General features: G+C 41.0%; 1 protein-coding gene and 1 long non-coding RNA gene across 2 annotated transcripts in view; both read left to right on the forward strand.

The window, feature by feature from the left end:
* The window catches only part of laptm4a (lysosomal protein transmembrane 4 alpha), a 31,968-nt gene extending 27,165 nt beyond the window's left edge, over positions 1-4,803 (forward strand). Inside the window, exon 7 of the mRNA XM_067984348.1 lies at positions 3,802-4,803. Within this exon, the coding sequence (XP_067840449.1) occupies positions 3,802-3,876 (75 nt within the window). The 3' untranslated portion in view covers positions 3,877-4,803. The remainder of the gene's footprint in view (positions 1-3,801) is intronic.
* The window catches only part of LOC137321368 (uncharacterized), a 230,284-nt gene that overhangs the window by 42,938 nt on the left and 169,190 nt on the right, over positions 1-18,156 (forward strand). The window lies entirely within an intron of this gene.

Genomic DNA, 18,156 nt, shown 5'->3' on the forward strand with positions numbered 1-18,156 from the left:
TATGACAAAATACTGTAAATTGCACAAAAATCCAACATAGATGGGGTTGTGGGAGTAACATTTTCACTATTTTCCCCTTTTTCTCCAATTTTACTCACTTCCGTCCCCTTCTCTCCTGATGGTGGTGACTGGCTTCTTGCTAGCATGTGGTTTTATTCAGGGAGCGAGGAGGCGGACAACCTCGTACATCACACATGTAGCAATTCACAAGCCTTGTGCGTTAGCAGGCTGTTTCACTATGGAATGTACTGGAGCCTGTTCCACACCTGTGTCTACATGTGCATTTTCAGCAAAAGTTTCTGGATAGTGTTCCAAAGCTATTTTTCTCTCCCCTCCTTTCCCTAGGGACATTGAAGGCAATTACAGTGACACTACTGCTGTCCTGGCTCTGATCAGTTAACTTAACATAAACCGAGGAAAAATCTTGATCTTCCTGGTCTGTATGGATTAGCTAGCCAACTAACAATCATCAGATCAATCCTGTTTTTTTAATATTCTTTGGAACATGTCCCTTCCATGTTTGTGTTTTATACTTTGAAAACCTTTTTTGTTTTAAATCACCTTTTTTAATCAGATATTGCTCTGTGCTTGCTAAAATTTGTTATTTTATTGACTTTAAATGAATGGAGTGATATTTTGGAAACTACCAATTTTTGCACTGTAGATATATTTGCTGTGTTACTGAGCCACACATAGCTGAAAAGCCTCAGATTCAATCCCTGGGTTGTACTGATCTTGAACACCTCAGCTGAGGTGACAATGCAGATGAGACAATTGGCCTCAGTGTTTGGGTTGGGAAAGGGGGAAAAAATCAGTTTCCACTTCTGATCACTATTCAAGTACCTTTTTGCTTTGAAGTGTAGATGCTGGGTTAGGGATTTATTGGGCTTGTCTTTAATAGTTCTTGAGGTTGATTATACTAGGTTTTGACATTAAGGATGACCTGGAGGAATGCTACGACCTCGAACTGTACCTTTGCTTGAGACACTGCCTTCAGGATTAGAGAGTAAATGAAAAGGGCAAGCACTTGGGGATGCTTATTTTCAAATTAGAAAATAAAGTACAAAAACATCTACCAATTGATTTTATTTTTCATTCTTGGGACGTGGGCATCACAGGCAAGGCCAGCATTTATTGCCCATCCCTAATTGCCATTGAGGTGGTGGTGGGCTGCCTTCTTGAACTGCTGCACTCTGTGGTGCTTCCACAATGCTCTTGGGTAGGGAGATCAAGGATTTGACCCAGTGACAATGACTAAATGCTTGAACTGTAAAAGATTAGCATTGATGTTTTAAAACATCGATACAACAGTGACTTGTTAATGCAGAGTGGGATAACTGGTCCATAGTGGAGGTTTTTTTGGGGTTATTTAAAAATTATTTCAAATAAAACAGAAGAAAAAATTGTCATGCTATAATTTTTTTTGAGACGGTTGGTTTATAGGCTGAGAACCCTTGACTGTTGATGTACTGTTTCTCAGACATCAAGTCATGAATAAGTCAATTTTCTTCAGCTTAACGGTAGTAAAATAAGCATTCCTATTCAGCTCCTGATCAACCTCCACCAAAAAACGACACATTATGGGTGGTGATTCCATCCCCCTTCGCAACTTGCATAGGTTGGATCTGATGGTGTACATCCTCCAATGTCCTGCCTGATCCTGAGCTCAGCTTCAAATCCCACATTCAGTCTATCACCTGTTTCCATCCTTTTAACATGGCATGTCTACATCTCTACAGAACCCTCATTCACCCTTTCATGTTCTCCAGGCCTGAGTTCTTCAATGTTCTGCTTGCCGGTCTGAAATGTCACCTTGCATAAGCTCCAACTCATACAGAACTCCATTGCTTGAAACCTGGCCCACACTTTATTGGCTGACCTACATTGGCTCCCCCATAGTGTGGACTTTAAAATCCTTGTCCTGGTTTTCAAATCCTCAAATCTTGTTCTCCCTACCTCTACATCTCTTCCAGCTATTTCAGCTCTAGTCTACTGAGTCCTACCCTCCTCCTATACATCGATTTATGTCTTTCAGCCAAGACACCCCCTACACTCTAGAATTTGCTTCCTGAACCCTCCACCTTTTCTACCTCTCCTCATCTTCACAAGCCTCTTCAAACTCTACTTCATGTTACCATAGATGTCTAAAAACACGATAGTAAGTCTTTCTGCTTTGATATTTTTTGTTCTTTCCCACCCAATAATGTGCCTTGGAGAAGTTTCATTTCTATAACAGCTTGCATTTTTAATGTAATGAAAATTTTAGTTGGGAGAGTGTAAATGGAGACAATTGTAATGAGTAGATGTTTCTCAAATTTCATTCATCTAATTGAATCCCCATTGTGAAGCACCGTGTTCAGAGATCAGCAAATAATTGTTTCGATTTCTGCATATAAGGGACAGAGCACTAGGCAAAGTCGTCTTAAGTTCACAGGCACCAACTGTATCTAAATCTTTGTGCTGGTATTCTGTGCCGATTTATTTGGATCAATACCGAATGTGGGAGTGCTGCTCGTGAGATAATGCTATGGCATGACCTTGATCAGGACTTGACTCCTTGCAACATTTTTTTTTAAGAGGATGTGCTCTGATTGGGAAGTAGTTAAGTCCAGACTATTGATGTCTTTAGTACAGACTTCAGGTACAAGGGATGAGTTTGTCTGCAGCCTCCAAACAAGATTACAAAACAGCTTCATTTGGGTGGATATAGACTTTGTAGAGCACTGACTCTGAATATTGTATGATTTCTAGAAGATTCCCTCTTCCAGTTTTTCTGTTGTCTTCACTTTGAACCAACATAGATCAAATATGATTACCATGCCAAGGACCTGAATGTTCAACTAAGGTGCTACAATTCATAGTGGAAGTAGCTAGCTGGCATAATGGCTAATCTTGTTGACTGAGTTATTAACATAATCTGCTCAGTAGCAGATTACTGCCCCATCAGTCTACTGTCATCAGCAAAGTGATGGAAGGTGTCATCGACAGTGCTATCAAGCGGCACTTACCAATAACCTGCTCACCGATGCTCAATTTGGGTTCCGCCAGGACCACTCGGCTCCAGACCTCATTACAGCCTTGGTCCAAACATGGACAAAAGAGCTGAATTCCAGAGGTGAGGTGAGTGACTGCCCTTGACATCAAGGCAGCATTTAAGCGAGTGTGGCACCAAGGAGCCCTAAAAATTGAAGCCAGTGGGAATCGGGGAAAACTCTGGCTGGAGTCATACCTAGCACAAAGAAAGATGGTAGTGGTTGTTGGAGGACAATCATCTCAGCCCCAGGACATTACTGCAGGAGTTCCTCAGGGCATTGTCTAAAAGGCTGTTTTCCAGCTAACTGAAAACCCCAAGTCTTAATGAAATGTTCACTCTAGAAATATTGATGGGCAGCTCCAGGAGTACCACACTTGGACAAGTAAAGTTCTTTGTGACATAAAGGTTACATTTTCTATCCGGCAGAGTTGCTGCTAAATATGTTTTCTAGGGCAGTAGCATGACAACTGATGGCTTTTTACTTGTTTTTGAAAACACTATAATTAAAGAATAATTTGAACAGTAGTTGCAGTACTTTAATTGGCACTTCTGGAGGTGGACTATCATTCTTTTTCTTGGTACATCACAGCTTGTTTTGTCTGAAGTTTGCCATCTGGCTAATGAGTAAAACTTGTGAACATTTACCTATCTATGTACTGGCTGTCAGTGAGATGACTAAATGGCATTTATATTTTTAGATCTGTACTCCTTAAGATGGCACAGCTCCAGTATTTAATGTGCTTTTGACAATTATTTTTGTTTTTCAGTATGTGCTGCCAACTTACGAAATGGCTGTGAAGATGCCAGAGAAGGAGCCCCCACCTCCTTACATGCCTGCTTGAACACAATGTAAATCAATAACAAAATGAGCATTTTTCTCAACAAATTCAAGCCTGGTTACCTTGCATTTAAGCTTTGAGACTTTGTAAGAGGTATTCTGTATTTGTGTAAACTTTTGAGTATCTAGAAAATTATATTTTGTATGTAAACATATGATTGAAACTAAAAGCCTTGAAAATATGGAAATGTTTTTTAATCTATTTCTTGTTACTTATCTGGGTGAGTATTTTTGATCCTTCTGCACCAGGCCAAGAGATTTTTTTATTTGAATTGCCTTTCATTCAAAATTATCTGGGTGCATTTGTATTTTTATATTTTCCTTATAACATCAAATGGAGCATGGAATGGCTGTTGGAATAAATACAGGAGAAAACTGGTCACTAATTTGAAATTTGACCATTTAAAGTAGATGAGCAGTTAAAGCACATGTTGGAATGCAATGCAGAACTTGAAGCTGAAATATACAATACTTAGTTTCTACCACTAGAGGTTCCAAGTGATCTATCATTAAATGTTAATGCAACCTCCTGAGGCAGAAGTAATGTACAAAACAGTAGTTTTCCACTGGTCTATCCAACTTCGCACTTATTTTTCTGCAGACCGTAGACTTCAAACTGTTGGAACTTTCAATCCAGACTGGTGAATTATGTGTCCATTGGAGATATGGAAATGTACTGTTGGATGTATAGATCAAATGTATTTGTGCACTTTTCCTTGTGCTGTCAATTTGTTTTTAAGATTCCTTTCAGTATAATATGGTATCTTTTTTAGGTGAGGAGAGGAAATTGTAATGCTTAAACAAAATGTTGCTGTTTTCTGCATTGTATAACTGATACAAATGTAAACGGTTTCATTTTAAAGATTGTATGACTATGCTTTATTTGTCATTTTGATCTAAAAATATCATTAAATGTTTCTATTATAATGCAGTTAAGTTTCTCTTTTAAATTAATAGATAATCTGCTTGAATAAAAGAACTGTTGGCATTGCCTTTCCATATACCTATGTGCATGTTGATGTGGAATAAAACATCAGTGGTTAGTTTAAAAAATATATATTAAAAGCACTAGCCTTAAACTGATCCACCACCCCCCTGCCCCTGGCTCAGTAGTAGAAAAATATTAGGTCTGGAAGTAGATAGTCCCAAAAATGTATTTCCAAAACTGATGGAAGTTTATTTCTAGCTTTTCTTAAACCAATTCTGATGTTTTGTTAAATTATTTGAATTACATTTGTCAAAGTAGAATAATTTACCATCCTTATGGGAAGAAAATTCTTAATTTTTGTACCATCCTTCCCAGTTGATCATCCTCATTCAAAGCTACAATGACTTGCATTTATATAGTGCCTTTAATGTAATAAAATTTTGCAAGGTGCTTTACAGGAGCATAATCAGACAAAAATTGATACCAATCCAAAGGAAGAGGCATTAGGACAGGAGACCAAAAACTTGGTCAAAGAGGTAGGTTTTAAGCAGTGTCTTAAAGGAGAGAAGTGGAGCAGTTTGGGAAGGGAGTGCCAGAGCTTAGGGACTAGACAGCTGAAGGCATAGTAGCCAATGGTTGGGTGAAGGAAGTGGGGGGGATGCACTAGAGGCCAGAGTTTGAGGAATGCAGATTTCTTTGAAGGTAGTAGGCCTGGATGAGATTAGAGATAGGGAGGGGTGAGGCCATGGAGGGATTTGAACATGAGGGTAAGAATTTCTAAATTGAAAAATTGGTGAACTGGGAGCCAATGTAGGTCAGTGAGCACAGGGATGATGGGTGAACGGGACTTGGTGCAAGTTCAAATACGTGCAGCAGTTTTGGCTGAGCTCCACTTTATGGATATGTAATGTGTTCTGACCACATCCTCCGTTCTTTCTCTTGCCACTTGGCAGCAGTCGTAGCTGTTTTAGTACACTAGAAAAAGTTAACTTTCTGAGAATCCATTGATTTTCACGTTAGTCCTTCACCAAGTTCAAAGCTCTGTATATTTTCTCCCTCCTTGTCCTGCCCCTTCCATATGCCTCTTCCCCTCCACCACTGAATTTTGCGATGAAAATCTCCTTTGTGCTGGCTCTGAGAACTGTAGAAGTATGTGACAAAAGAATTGTGTGAAATGAGATCTGGATACTTAATAGATGAATGAGCCCACAGTGCAGAATTGGCCCCAATTTGCTCAAGGCGTTAAGAACTGCTAGTGTTGAAAGTGGAAAATAGCATCTGTAATTACGTGTGTTCTGTGCTTGGTCAAGGCTTGCCCTGAGGTGGGAACTAATTCAATATGCTGATCTACAGGATGCTCTGGAATGATAGGACAGAGTGGAGGAATAGCTTTATACATTAAGGAGAATTAGGAAATTAAGCAAGGTGAATTGATATCTCAGGGGAAGACCTAATACAAATTTCCTGTTGACAAATCAGCAATAGAGGATAAATGAAGTTTGCTACAGACTATCTGAATAGGATGAGGATAACCTATATAATGAAAGGAGAATGTAAAGACCATGTAATGGGTGACATCAGTCAATGTGATTTAAGATGAAACACTTTAAATGGAACAGAACTAGTGAATATGGTGCTAGATGACTTCTGGATCCAATATGTCTGACACCACTAGGGATAATTCAAATCTAAACCTGGTTATTGCAAGTGATTAGGATAGCATCCATTATTAACCTCAAGGGACCAGTAACCACAGTAGAATCATAGAAAATTTATAGCACAGAAGGAGGCCATTCGGCCCATTGTGTCTGCACCGGCCAAAAATGAGCCCCCACCCTAATCCCACTTTCCAGCACTTGGTCTGTAGCCTTGTAGGTCATGGCACTTCAGGTGCACATCCAGGTACTTTTTAAATGAGTTGAGGGTTTCTGCCTCTACCACCTTTTCAGGCAGTGAGTTCCAGACCCCTACCACCCTCTGAGAATTTTTCCTCGGCTCCCCTCTAATACTTCTAATCACTTTAAATCCATGCCTCCTGGTTATTGACCCCTCTCCTGAGGAAATGGGTCCTTACTATCTGCTCTATCCAGGCCCCTCATAGTTTTGTACATCTCAATTAAATCACCCCTCAGCCTGCTCTGTTCCAAAGAGAACAACCCCAGCCTTATCCAATCTTTCCTCATAGCTAAAATTCTCCAGTCCTGTCGACATCCTCTTAAATCTGCTCTGTACCCGCTCTAAAGCAATTACATCCTTCCTGTAATGTGGTGACCAGAACTGTACACAGTATTCAAGCTGTGGCCTAACTAGTTTTATAAAGTTCCCAGCATAACCTCCGTTATATTCTATGCCTTGTCTAATAAAGGATTCCATATGCCTTCTTAACCACCTTACCTACCTGATCTACCTTCAGTGATCTGTGGACATGCACTCCAAGGTCCCTCACTTCCTCTACACCTTTCAGTATCCTCCAATTTATTGTGTACACTCTTGCCTTGTTTGCCCTCCCCAACTGCATTAACTCACACTTCTCTGGGTTGAATTCCATTTGCCACTTTTCTGCCCACCTATATCTTCCTCCGATCTACAGCTTTCCTCCTCACTATCAACCACACAGCCAATTTTTGTGTCATCTGCAAACTTCTTAATCATGCCCCCTATATTTAAGTCCAAATAATTATCATAAAAAGCAAGGGACCTAGTACCGAGCCTTGCAGCACCCCACTGGAAACAGCCTTCCAGTCACAAAAAAAAAACCCGTCGACCATTACCCTTTGCTTCCTGCTACTGAGCCAATTTTGGCTCCGACTAGCCACTTTCCCTTTGGTCAAAAAAGTACAAACCCATGGGATCAGTCTGCCATGTGAGACCTTCACAAAAGCCTGGCTAAAATCCATGTAGACTACATCAAATGCACTACCCTCATCAACCCTCCTTGTTACCACCTCAAAAAATTCAATCAAGTTAGTTAGACACAACCTTCCTTTAACAAATCCATGCTGACTGTCCTTGATTACTCTGTGCTTTACTAAGTGATGGGTTATCCTGTCCCTCAGAATTTGCCTACCACTGCGGTTAGTCTGACTGGCCTGTAATTACTGTCTATCCCTTGCTCCCTTTTTAAACAATGGTACAACCTTAGCAGTCCTCCAATCCTCCGGCATCACGCATGCATCCAGTGAGGATTGGAAAATGATGGTCAGAGCCTCCACACTTTCCTTGCTTTTAACAGCCTGGGATACATTTCATCTGGCCCTGGTGATTTACCTACTTTCTAAGATGCTAATCCTCTTACTAAGTTTATCTCATCCAATATTTCATACTCCTGTGGTTAAATTTAACAATTGGGCAATCAGTACCAGTAAGGGAAAGAGACTACAAATTTAAAAGCCAAACTTCAAAGGAATGAGGGGAAAATATAATTAACTGGAAAATATTGCTGAACATTGAGGGAAAATAGAAATCCATTTAGGCAAGATGCAAGCATCTCCAAACAGGTGAATAGGTTAATAAAAATGGAAATTTTTAAAATGTAAAACCACCTTAGTTTGGTGGGGGGGGGGAGGAGAAGAAAGAGAGAATTTGAATTATCTAAAACAAGTTGCAGTATAAAAATGTGAAGAACACCGGAAATAAATAGTTGATGTTGAGCACAATACTAAAGTTCTAGTTTTTTATTCGTTCATGGGATGTGGACGTCGCTGCCCAGGCCAGCATTTATTGCCCATCCCTAATTGCCCTGGAGAAGGTGGTGGTCCAGTTAAGTTTCTGGTCAATGGTGACCCCCAAGATGTTGATGGTGGGGGATTTGGCGATGGTAATGCCATTGAATGTCATAGGGAGGTGGTTAGACTCTCGTTGGAGATGGTCATTGCCTGGCACTTGTCTGGCTCGAATGTTACTTGCCACGTATGAGCCCAAGCCTGGATGTTGTCCAGGTCTTGCTGCGTGCGGGCTCGGACTGCTTCATTAGCTGAGAGGTTGCGAATGGAACTGAACACTGTGCAATCATCTGCGAACATCCCCATTTCTGACCTTATGATGGAGGGAAGGTTATTGATGAAGCAGCTGAAGATGGTTGGGCCTAGGACACTGCCTTGAGGAACTCTTGTAGCAATGTCCTGGGGTTGAGATGATTGGCCTCCAACAACTGCTACCATCTTCCTTTGTGCTAGGTATGACTCCAGCCACTGGAGAGTTTTCCCCGATTCCCATTGACTTCAATTTTACTAGGGCTCCTTGGTGCCACACTTGGTCAAATGCTGCCTTGATGTCAAGGGCAGTCACTCTCACCTCACCTCTGGAATTCAGCTCTTTTGTCCATGTTTGGACCACGGTCTGGAGCCGAGTGGTCCTGGCGGAACCCAAACTGAGCATCGGTGAGCAGGTTATTGGTGAGTAAGTGCCGCTTGATAGCACTGTCGACGACACCTTCCATCACTTTGCTGATGATTGAGAGTAAACTGATGGGGCGATAATTGACCAGATTGGATTTGTCCTGCTTTTTGTGGACAGGTCACACCTGGGCAATTTTCCACATTGTCGGGTTGATACCAGTGTTGTAGCTGTACTGGAACAGTTTGGCTAGAGGCGCAGCTAGTTCTGGAGCACAAGTCTTCAGCACTACAGCCAGGATGTTGTCGGGGCCCATAGCCTTTGTTGTATCCAGTGCACTCAGCCGTTTCTTGATATCACGTGGAGTGAACCGAATTGGCTGAAGACTGGCTTCTGTGATGGTGAGGATATCGGGAGGAGGCCGAGATAAATCATCCACTCGGTACTTCTGGCTGAAGATGGTTGGAAACGCTTCAGCCTTGTCTTTTGCACTCACTTGCTGGACTCCGCCATCATTGAGGATGGGGATGATTGCAGAGCCTCCTCCTCCCGTTAGCTGTTTAATTGTCCACCACCATTCACGACTGGATGTGGCAGGACTGCAGAGCTTTGATCTGATCTGTTGGTTGTGGAATCGCTTAGCCCTGTCTATAGCATATTGCTTCTGCTGTTTAGCATGCATGTAGTCCTGAGTTGTAGCTTCACCAGGTTGGCACCTCATTTTTAGGTACGCCTGGTGCTGCTCCTGGCATGCTCTTCTACACTCCTCATTGAACCAGGGTTGATCCCCTGGCTTGATGGTAATGGTAGAGTGAGGAATATGCCAGGCCATGAGGTTACAGATTGTGCTGGAATACAATTCTGCTGCTGCAGATGGAAAGCGCCTCATGGATGGCCAGTTTTGAGCTGCTAGATCTGTTCTGAATCTATCCCATTTAGCACGGTGGTAGTGCCACACAACACGTTGGATAGTGTCCTCAGTGCGAAGACGAGACTTCATCTCCACGAGAACTGTGCGGTGGTCACTCCTTCCAATACTGTCATGGACAGATGCATTTGCGACAGATAGATAGTATAACAGTAATAAGAATAGAGAGGATGTTAGACCTTTAAAAGTGAAATGATAGTGAAATTAAAGATGAAATAATTGATAGAAATATTCATTTGAGAGGATACGAATGCAATCTAATTTTTATAATATACCATGTATCCTAAGAGTATTTTGAAAGCAACATTGCTGAGGTTCTCCATTGTGTTAGGGAGACTAACAAATCCCCTATGCTAGGTAGTATATATCTTTTGGGATAGATATGTACTGTGCTGTATACCATTGATTGGGTTAGTTATGTACTGTGCTATATACTTTAGATATATATTGAAGTGAATAAAATTCACAGGAGACAATGGTTCATGTTGTGTGGGAGACACAATGGGGGTGAATTTCCTCAATGGTTTTCCTATCCATTTATGTTATTTTTCTGCGATTTGCACACTACTTCTGCCACAGTTTACCCCCCCCCCTCCCCCCCCCCCCCCCCCCCCACCAGCCAGAAATTCATTTCCAACATTTTCTGTGGCTGGGAGTAGATCAGGGTTGAATAATGAAGATAAGTGTTTGGGTGATCTGGAATTTTAGTTGATTACCTTTGGATGTCATGGAATATTTATTTTCCATTTTTTTTCTGCTGAAGGCATTGACTTCTGCTGAATACGGGTCCATGGGAATGACACCCTTGGTATCGTGCCCAAGCAGCAATTCTTCATGTGTGATCTGTCAGTAAGTGTTGGTGGGCTATTCAACATTGAGGGGCATCTTGGCTGTGCCCAATCTCTACTTGTATGTACTTTCCAGCGGATGTCACTAGATAGCAATAGGGAGCAGGAGCCCTGGGTTAATTTCCCCCTGTCCAGCTCACAATCATCGTATCCCAACTACCACCCTGCTGAAAGCAGCCAATGCAACACAGATTGGGAATCAAACCTGGAAGCTTCTGGTCTGTGTGGCTCAGTCACACATTACTATACCAACTGAGCCAATGGAAATACCTGGAGTAACTTTATATATCTTTCCTCTCGGGCGATTAAATGGATGAAGTAAAGCCCATGATAAAGTAGATTGTACATGGTTTTGGAGGGAGCAGGCTTGGTGGGCAAATTGCCTTTTGGTGTTTTATGTTAACTGTTCTTGGAATTTGTCAAGACAATGCTAAGTTTGTACACTTCTTACTGTGATTTGCTAGCCTCCATTTTGGATTTTTCTTTCCCTGTTGAAAGGAATTAATTGCTTTATTACAATAAATCTCAAACTTGCCATTTATTAAAAACTGTTCTCATTTCACAGGAAAACAAAGCCCAGTTTTCTTCCCATGGGGCCAATGAGTGGTGGAATCTCCTGAGCAGTTTATAAACTTTTCATTGGACGTTGAGGTGGTCTTGGATTTAGATCTTCAGAGTACTATCTCCAGTCTCTTTGATGTAATACTTGTTTCAGGTGATTGAAGAGGAAGAATACATTAAATGCCCGCTGTTTTCCTGATTTGATTTGTCAGATTCTAATCTTTTAAATCATTTCACCCCACAAATCTTTTTTTTCCAATGCGAGCAAACTGAGAGCCAAATCTTCCATAAAGGTTTGGTTATTTAAAATCTGGCTCCATCTTTACTTTGTATTTAATAATCCACCTTAGATTTTTCTCTAATTAGTTTTTTGCTCCATAATTCTGAGTTTCTGTTTGCCGTAAGGGGGGTGTACATAAATGACCTGTCACTGGGTCTCCATTAGTGCTACTCTGTAGCTGGCTACAGGCAATCTGTGAGTAGTGTGGTATGACTACCTGATTACTTTCTCTCTTCTTCCACTGAGGAAGTGGCTGACCTCTGCTCATCGGCTCTCCTTAGGTCAGGGCTTCACAGTGTGAGGAACCTAGGGTGCAAACCAGTGTGTTTGTATTCCAATATGCACTACCACCTTTTTTCCTGAGTTTTTTTTCATAAATACAATCACCAGCTGGGCACCTGTGGTTTCAGCAATGCAATTATATTATTGGGGCTCTTTTCTCTAGAAAAGAGAAGGCTGAGGGGTGACCTAATAGAGGTTTTTAAAGTTATGATGGGTTTAATGGGGCAGATGTAGAGAAAATGTTTCCATTTGTGGGGGAAACCATAACTAGGGGCCATAAATATAAGATAGTCACTAATAAATCCAGTAAGGAATTCAGGAGAAACTTCTTTACCCAGAGAGTGGTTAGAATGTGGTGAACAGCATAGATAAATTTTAGGGGAAGCTAGATAAGTACATGAGGAAGAAAAGAATAGAAGGTTATACTGATAGGGTCAGATGAAGAAGGGTGGGAGGAGGCTTGTGTGGAGCATAAACGCCAGCATAGACCAGTTGGGCTGAATGGCTTGTTGCTGTGCTGTAAATTCTATGTAATTGGAATAATATTCTATGGATCTGTTTGTGCAACTGCTGTCCTATACAGTGAAAATATTTTCTATGTTTGGTCACACATTTCTGACCCACCTTATACGTGCATTTTATAATCATGTTTGCTACTTTTGCACCAATATGATATAACTTATATTTGTCAATATTAAATGACACCTGTCATTCATCTGCCCTAGTGTCTAAGAAATAGATTTTCCATTTGGCAGATTTTGGGAGACAGAGACATTGTGCAATTTCCTGGGAGCCTTTCATATGGGCGAATCGCGCAAGAGCTGCATTTCTATGTGTAATTTGAACTCAGTTAATTTCATAATACTGATGCTGGATTTATGTATTGAGATTATCCTGCTCATCCATGGGTGTTAAATGCCAGTCCTGCTGCTTTTTAAGGAAACAGTTTCTTAAAAATGAACTATTCAAATTGATTGCTAAACAGTCAATTGCCTAAATAGGTATAGTATTCAGTTCTCCCCTATCCCTGAGTTTTGTTTTAAAAGGAAAGAATCTAGGGCTGCCAGGGAGAAAATGGGTCACTCACTCCTGCCAGTATCCATAAGGAATAAGAGCAGGAGTAGGCCATACGCCCCCGCGAGTTTGCTCCGCCATTCAATGAGATCATGGCTGATCTATCTTAACTCCACTTTCCCGCCCTATCCCCATATTCCTTTATTCCCTTAGTGTCCAAATATCCATCGATCTCAGTCTTGAATATACTCAACGACTCAGAATCCATAGTCCCCTGGGGTAGTGAATTACAAAGATTCACAACCCTCTGAGTGAAGAATTTTTTCCTCATCTCGGTCCACTGTTCCTTGCAGCCACCATTCTTTTCCTTTAATGCGATCCTCTGCCGAAAGGAGAAGGCAGACTTTAATGATGGTTCCTAGGTGACAAGCAAATTTGAAAAGATGGTTCCACTGCAGCCCAGGATAATTCAAAAAGTGAATGCTGATACAGTAACACCCGTGCATCCACCCAAAGGATCATACAGAAGACTACTGACTTCAGTCCATTGTCCATCAGATGCCTGGACTGGTCAGATGACATCTTGTAGTACAGCCCTGTCAATGCACCATTCATTGCCTGTTGCATGCTCCACAATTTGACCATCTAGATAGGCCTAACTGTGGCGGCAGTAGAGCAGAAAGCCAATCTGAGGTCAATGGAAGGTAAAATTGGGCAGGGTGCATAATGGGCCACCAATTTGATATTGGCTGTTTCACACCATCGTCCAAAGTTAAAACTCCCCCACCCCCAGCCCCTTATATGCTGGCTTGTCCTGCAAGTAGTGAAGTATTATTGAGATGTCGGGAATTCCATGAGCACAAAAATGACACTAAGGTTTGCCAGAAGAAATTTTGGACTGTAGCCTCTTAAGATATGTGTGCCAACAGTTTCAGTAATAAGATGCACCAGAATTTGCCCCTGCTGCAGCAAGGACATCAATCATAAGCATTTCAATGGCTGTAAATAAGGTTAAATGGTTTGCATGGGCCCACAGTGAATGTGTAAGTGTGAGGAAACATTTTGTGATATGCATACTTTACCTATCTACTTGGTATAAGATACTGATGGATCACTATACCTTAGATATTTTCTTTAGGTGTGAAAATATTTTGAGGATTTGATGCCAGTGTTTGCAAGTGATGCAAACTGAATTGATGCATTCTGCCACCTCCTGCCAAGCACTGTTGACCACTCTCCTGTATTTGCTAAATAGGAGCCATTTCTAGCAACAGCTGTTCTAATCCTGCATGTGAAAATCTGGGGCCCCTGGCTTGCCAGAGCACCATTATCAGTTTGCAGCCTTTAAACAAAAGTAGTCTTTTCCGAATATTTGCCTGCAAAACTGGACCTGCCTTTTAAAAGGATGTTGCAACTGTTTCAATGAATATTCTATTGCCAAATCAACCAATGGTGAATGACATGTTTGGAGCTTGTTTGGAATATGTAATTATGTTCAAGAAGATTTGTCTGGATCAGATATACATTGCTCAGGTAGGTGTGAGACCCACAATGCAACATTCCCCCAACTTCCACACTCATGGTAGAAAATTGACCACTAGTTATTTTTGAATTTCATTCTAGAGCATCTTGTTACATTTTTGGGTGTTTTCTGCCTCTCTTACAGACTTTGGCTGCTGTATTTTTAGATTACCCTGTTAGACGAATCTTAGCTCCCTATGGTCTCGAAGGTATCGACTCTCACTGACATCTAGGTAAGTTTCAGACAGCTTGCTCAGGACATTTAAAGGAAAACCTTTCTGTTCATTATTTTAGCTCCAGGATCAAACTTGTACCTCCACGGGTATTCTGCCTTCAAAAAGCAGTACAGCATCGGTACATCACATCGTTTAGGTTTTTAAACTGTCAAGCAAATGTATTGGACAAAAGATGAACTAGCAAATATGACTATATATATATATATATATATATGTATGTATATATATATACTTATAGTAGATATACTAACTAATTCTGAATCAAAAAGCAATAAAAAGTTGCAATCTGTATACTAAGCTATTCTTTTATACTTAACTTTTATTTGCACCATTTTCTATTCTGGTCTTTTCTAACTGTGGAACCTTGCTAATCTAACCCATCTTTCTCTGAAGGTTCAAACCCAATCAACTTGATTCCATTTAACTCACCTCTGCTTAACTCAGCTTGTTGAACAGTATCATCTCATGAGATACCCCTGAAAACAATTGTCAGAGCTTCTTGAACGAGAATAACTGTCAGCCAGATTCAAAGATAACTGGTGATCATACACAAAACTGAGCAAATCACATAGTATATGTTTGTTTCAATGCAGTTTGGCTCATTTAAACTTTGTACACAACCAACAAAACTTTGCAACATTTGCATTGATTAAGGCTAGCAAATGGATTTTAACTGCAGCTGGCTTTCCTGGCATGAGAATTGTTTTTCTTTTCTAGTAGATTCAGAGTAAGTTACTTCTAATGCTGACACCAAGTAAGGGGAGGTGGTTAGACTCTCTCTTGTTGGAGATGGTCATTGCCTGGCACTTGTCTGGCACGAATGTTACTTGCCACTTATGAGCCCAAGCCTGGATGTTGTCCAGGTCCTGCTGCATGCGGGCTCGGACTGCTTCATTATCTGGCTGTTTTTTTGACAAGTAGAGCTCTTGCGCCTTAGGAGTGTAAACTGGTTCTGTATCACTTTAAATTCTTTTTTGTACACCTCCCACTGATCTTCAGTCATTTTAGCCATAAATGCAATACAACTCCCAATCTCAGCACATGTGATGCCAAGCTTCCTTAGAATCATAGAATCATAGAATCTTACAGCACAGAAAGAGGCCTTTCAGCCCATCAGCCTGTGAAAGAGTTGTCCAATTTATCCCCATACCCCTGCAAATTAGTCCTCGTCAAGTACATGTCCAATTGCCTTTTGAAAGTTCCAGTGGAATCTGCTTCCAAGGCCATTTCAGATAGTGCGTTCCAAATCTTAACAACCCTCTGTATGAAAAATGTCTCCTCATTTCCACTCTAGTTCTTTTGCTAACTATTTTAAATCCATGACCTCTGGTTACTGACCCACTTGCCAGAGGAATCAGTTTCTCCCTATTTTCTCTATCAAAACCCCTCATTATTTTGAATACCTTAATCAGGTCTCTCCTTAACCTCCTCTGCTCTAAGGAGGACCATCCCAGCTTCTCCAATTTCTCCACATAACTGAAGTCCCTCAACTTTGGTATCATCTTGGTAAACCTCCTCTATACTCTCTCCAAGGCCTTGACATCCTTCCTAAAGTGTGGTGCCCAGAATTGTACACAATACTCCAGCTGAGGCCCAATTAGTGATTTGTAAAGGTTTAGCATGACTTCCTTGTTTTTGTATTCAATGCCCCTATTTACAAAGCCAAGTATCCCATACACTTTCTTAACCACCTTATCAACTTGCCCTGCCACCTTCAAAGATTTGTGAATATGCACCCCCAGGTCCCTCTGCTCTTGCACCCCCCTCAAAATAGTACCATTTAGATTATACTGCCTCTCCATGTTGTTCCCCCCAAAGTGCATTACTTCACACTTATCTGCATTAAATTGCACCTGCCATGTGTCTGCCATTTCACCAGTCTGTGTCCTCCTAAAGTCTGCTTCTATCCTCACTATTTACCATGTTGGCAATTTTTTTTTATCATCCACAAACTTTGATATTGTCCTCCCTATACCCAAGTCCAGGTCATTTATACATAACAAGAAAAGCAATGGTCCTAATACCGATCCCTGGGGGATCCCACTGCAAACTTCTTTCCAGTCATAAAAACATCCGTTCACCGCTACTCTCTGCCCCCTATCCCTTAGCCAATTATGTAACCAAGTTACCACCATCCCTTTAATCCCATATGCTTCCATTTTCCGAATAAGGCTGTTATGTGGTACTTCATCAAATGCCTTTTCCAAGTCCATATATACAACATCTACTGCACGATCTTCATCAACCCTTTCTGATACTTCATCAAAGAACTCAGTCAGGTTAGTCAGACACGATTTGTCTTTAACAAATCTGTGCTGGCTGTCCCATGCTTTTCCAAGTGAGAATTAATTTGGTTCTTGACGATGGTCTCTAGTAGTTTTCCCACCACTGATGTTAGACTGATTGACCTATAGTTACCAGGTTTATTCCTCTCCCCTTTTTTGAATAGGGATGTAACATTTGCAATCCTCCAGTCCTCTAGCACCACTCCCATATCCATGGAGGATTGAAAGGTTGTGGTCAAAGCTTCTGCTATCTCCACCCTTGCTTCATTCAGCAACCTAGGATGCATCCCATCTTGACCGGTTGACTTATTAACTTTGAGTGATACCAATCTAATTAGCACCTTATTGTCAATTGCAATTTGTTGTTGCTATGTTTTTCCTTCCATCATGATCTTTTTAACAGGCCTTATTCAAACTGTTACAGGGTGCAGTTGCCATTCAATTTATCAGCAGTAGGAGCAAATGGAAAAAAAACACCTTAAAACTAATTTTGTTCCAAGAAAATATTGCAGTTTCAATACTTATTGCAACATTTTTGAAACATATTTGCTAAAAATTCAATTTTCCAACCTCTGCAGATTGAAATTTGCCTCCCATATATGGACTGGTTAATTAGCCAGAAAGGTAGTGACAGTTAAAATGTAACTATTTTGATAAGTTTTGTGAACTTAGCTTAGCAACAGGACACAATTACATAGGTTGCATTGCTGACTGGAACATAAAACCATCAGTTCTTTTTTCCAGTTCCTCTCCTCTCTTTAATGTGCTGTCTCATGCTGGGGTATAGCTCCTTGGGTGCTGGTAGCCCTCTAGTACCTTGCCCAAGCAAAAATTGTTATGTGTTTACCTAGACAATGAGTGGCAGCAGGTTATTCAACTGTGCCCTGAGCCCAATCCTTGCCCTCATCTGATGCACACAGATACACAGATGTGAACATAGCTACTGCATAGCAATCAGGAACTTTTCCCCTAGTCCAGTGGGTGCTTAGGCAACTGTTGCACACCTACTGGAACCTCAACTGAGATCAATTAACTTTAAAATGAGAAGATCTCAGTTAAAGAATGT

The sequence above is a fragment of the Heptranchias perlo genome, chromosome 5 (genome assembly GCF_035084215.1).
Source record: "Heptranchias perlo isolate sHepPer1 chromosome 5, sHepPer1.hap1, whole genome shotgun sequence".
Classification (NCBI taxonomy): Eukaryota; Metazoa; Chordata; class Chondrichthyes; order Hexanchiformes; family Hexanchidae; genus Heptranchias; species Heptranchias perlo.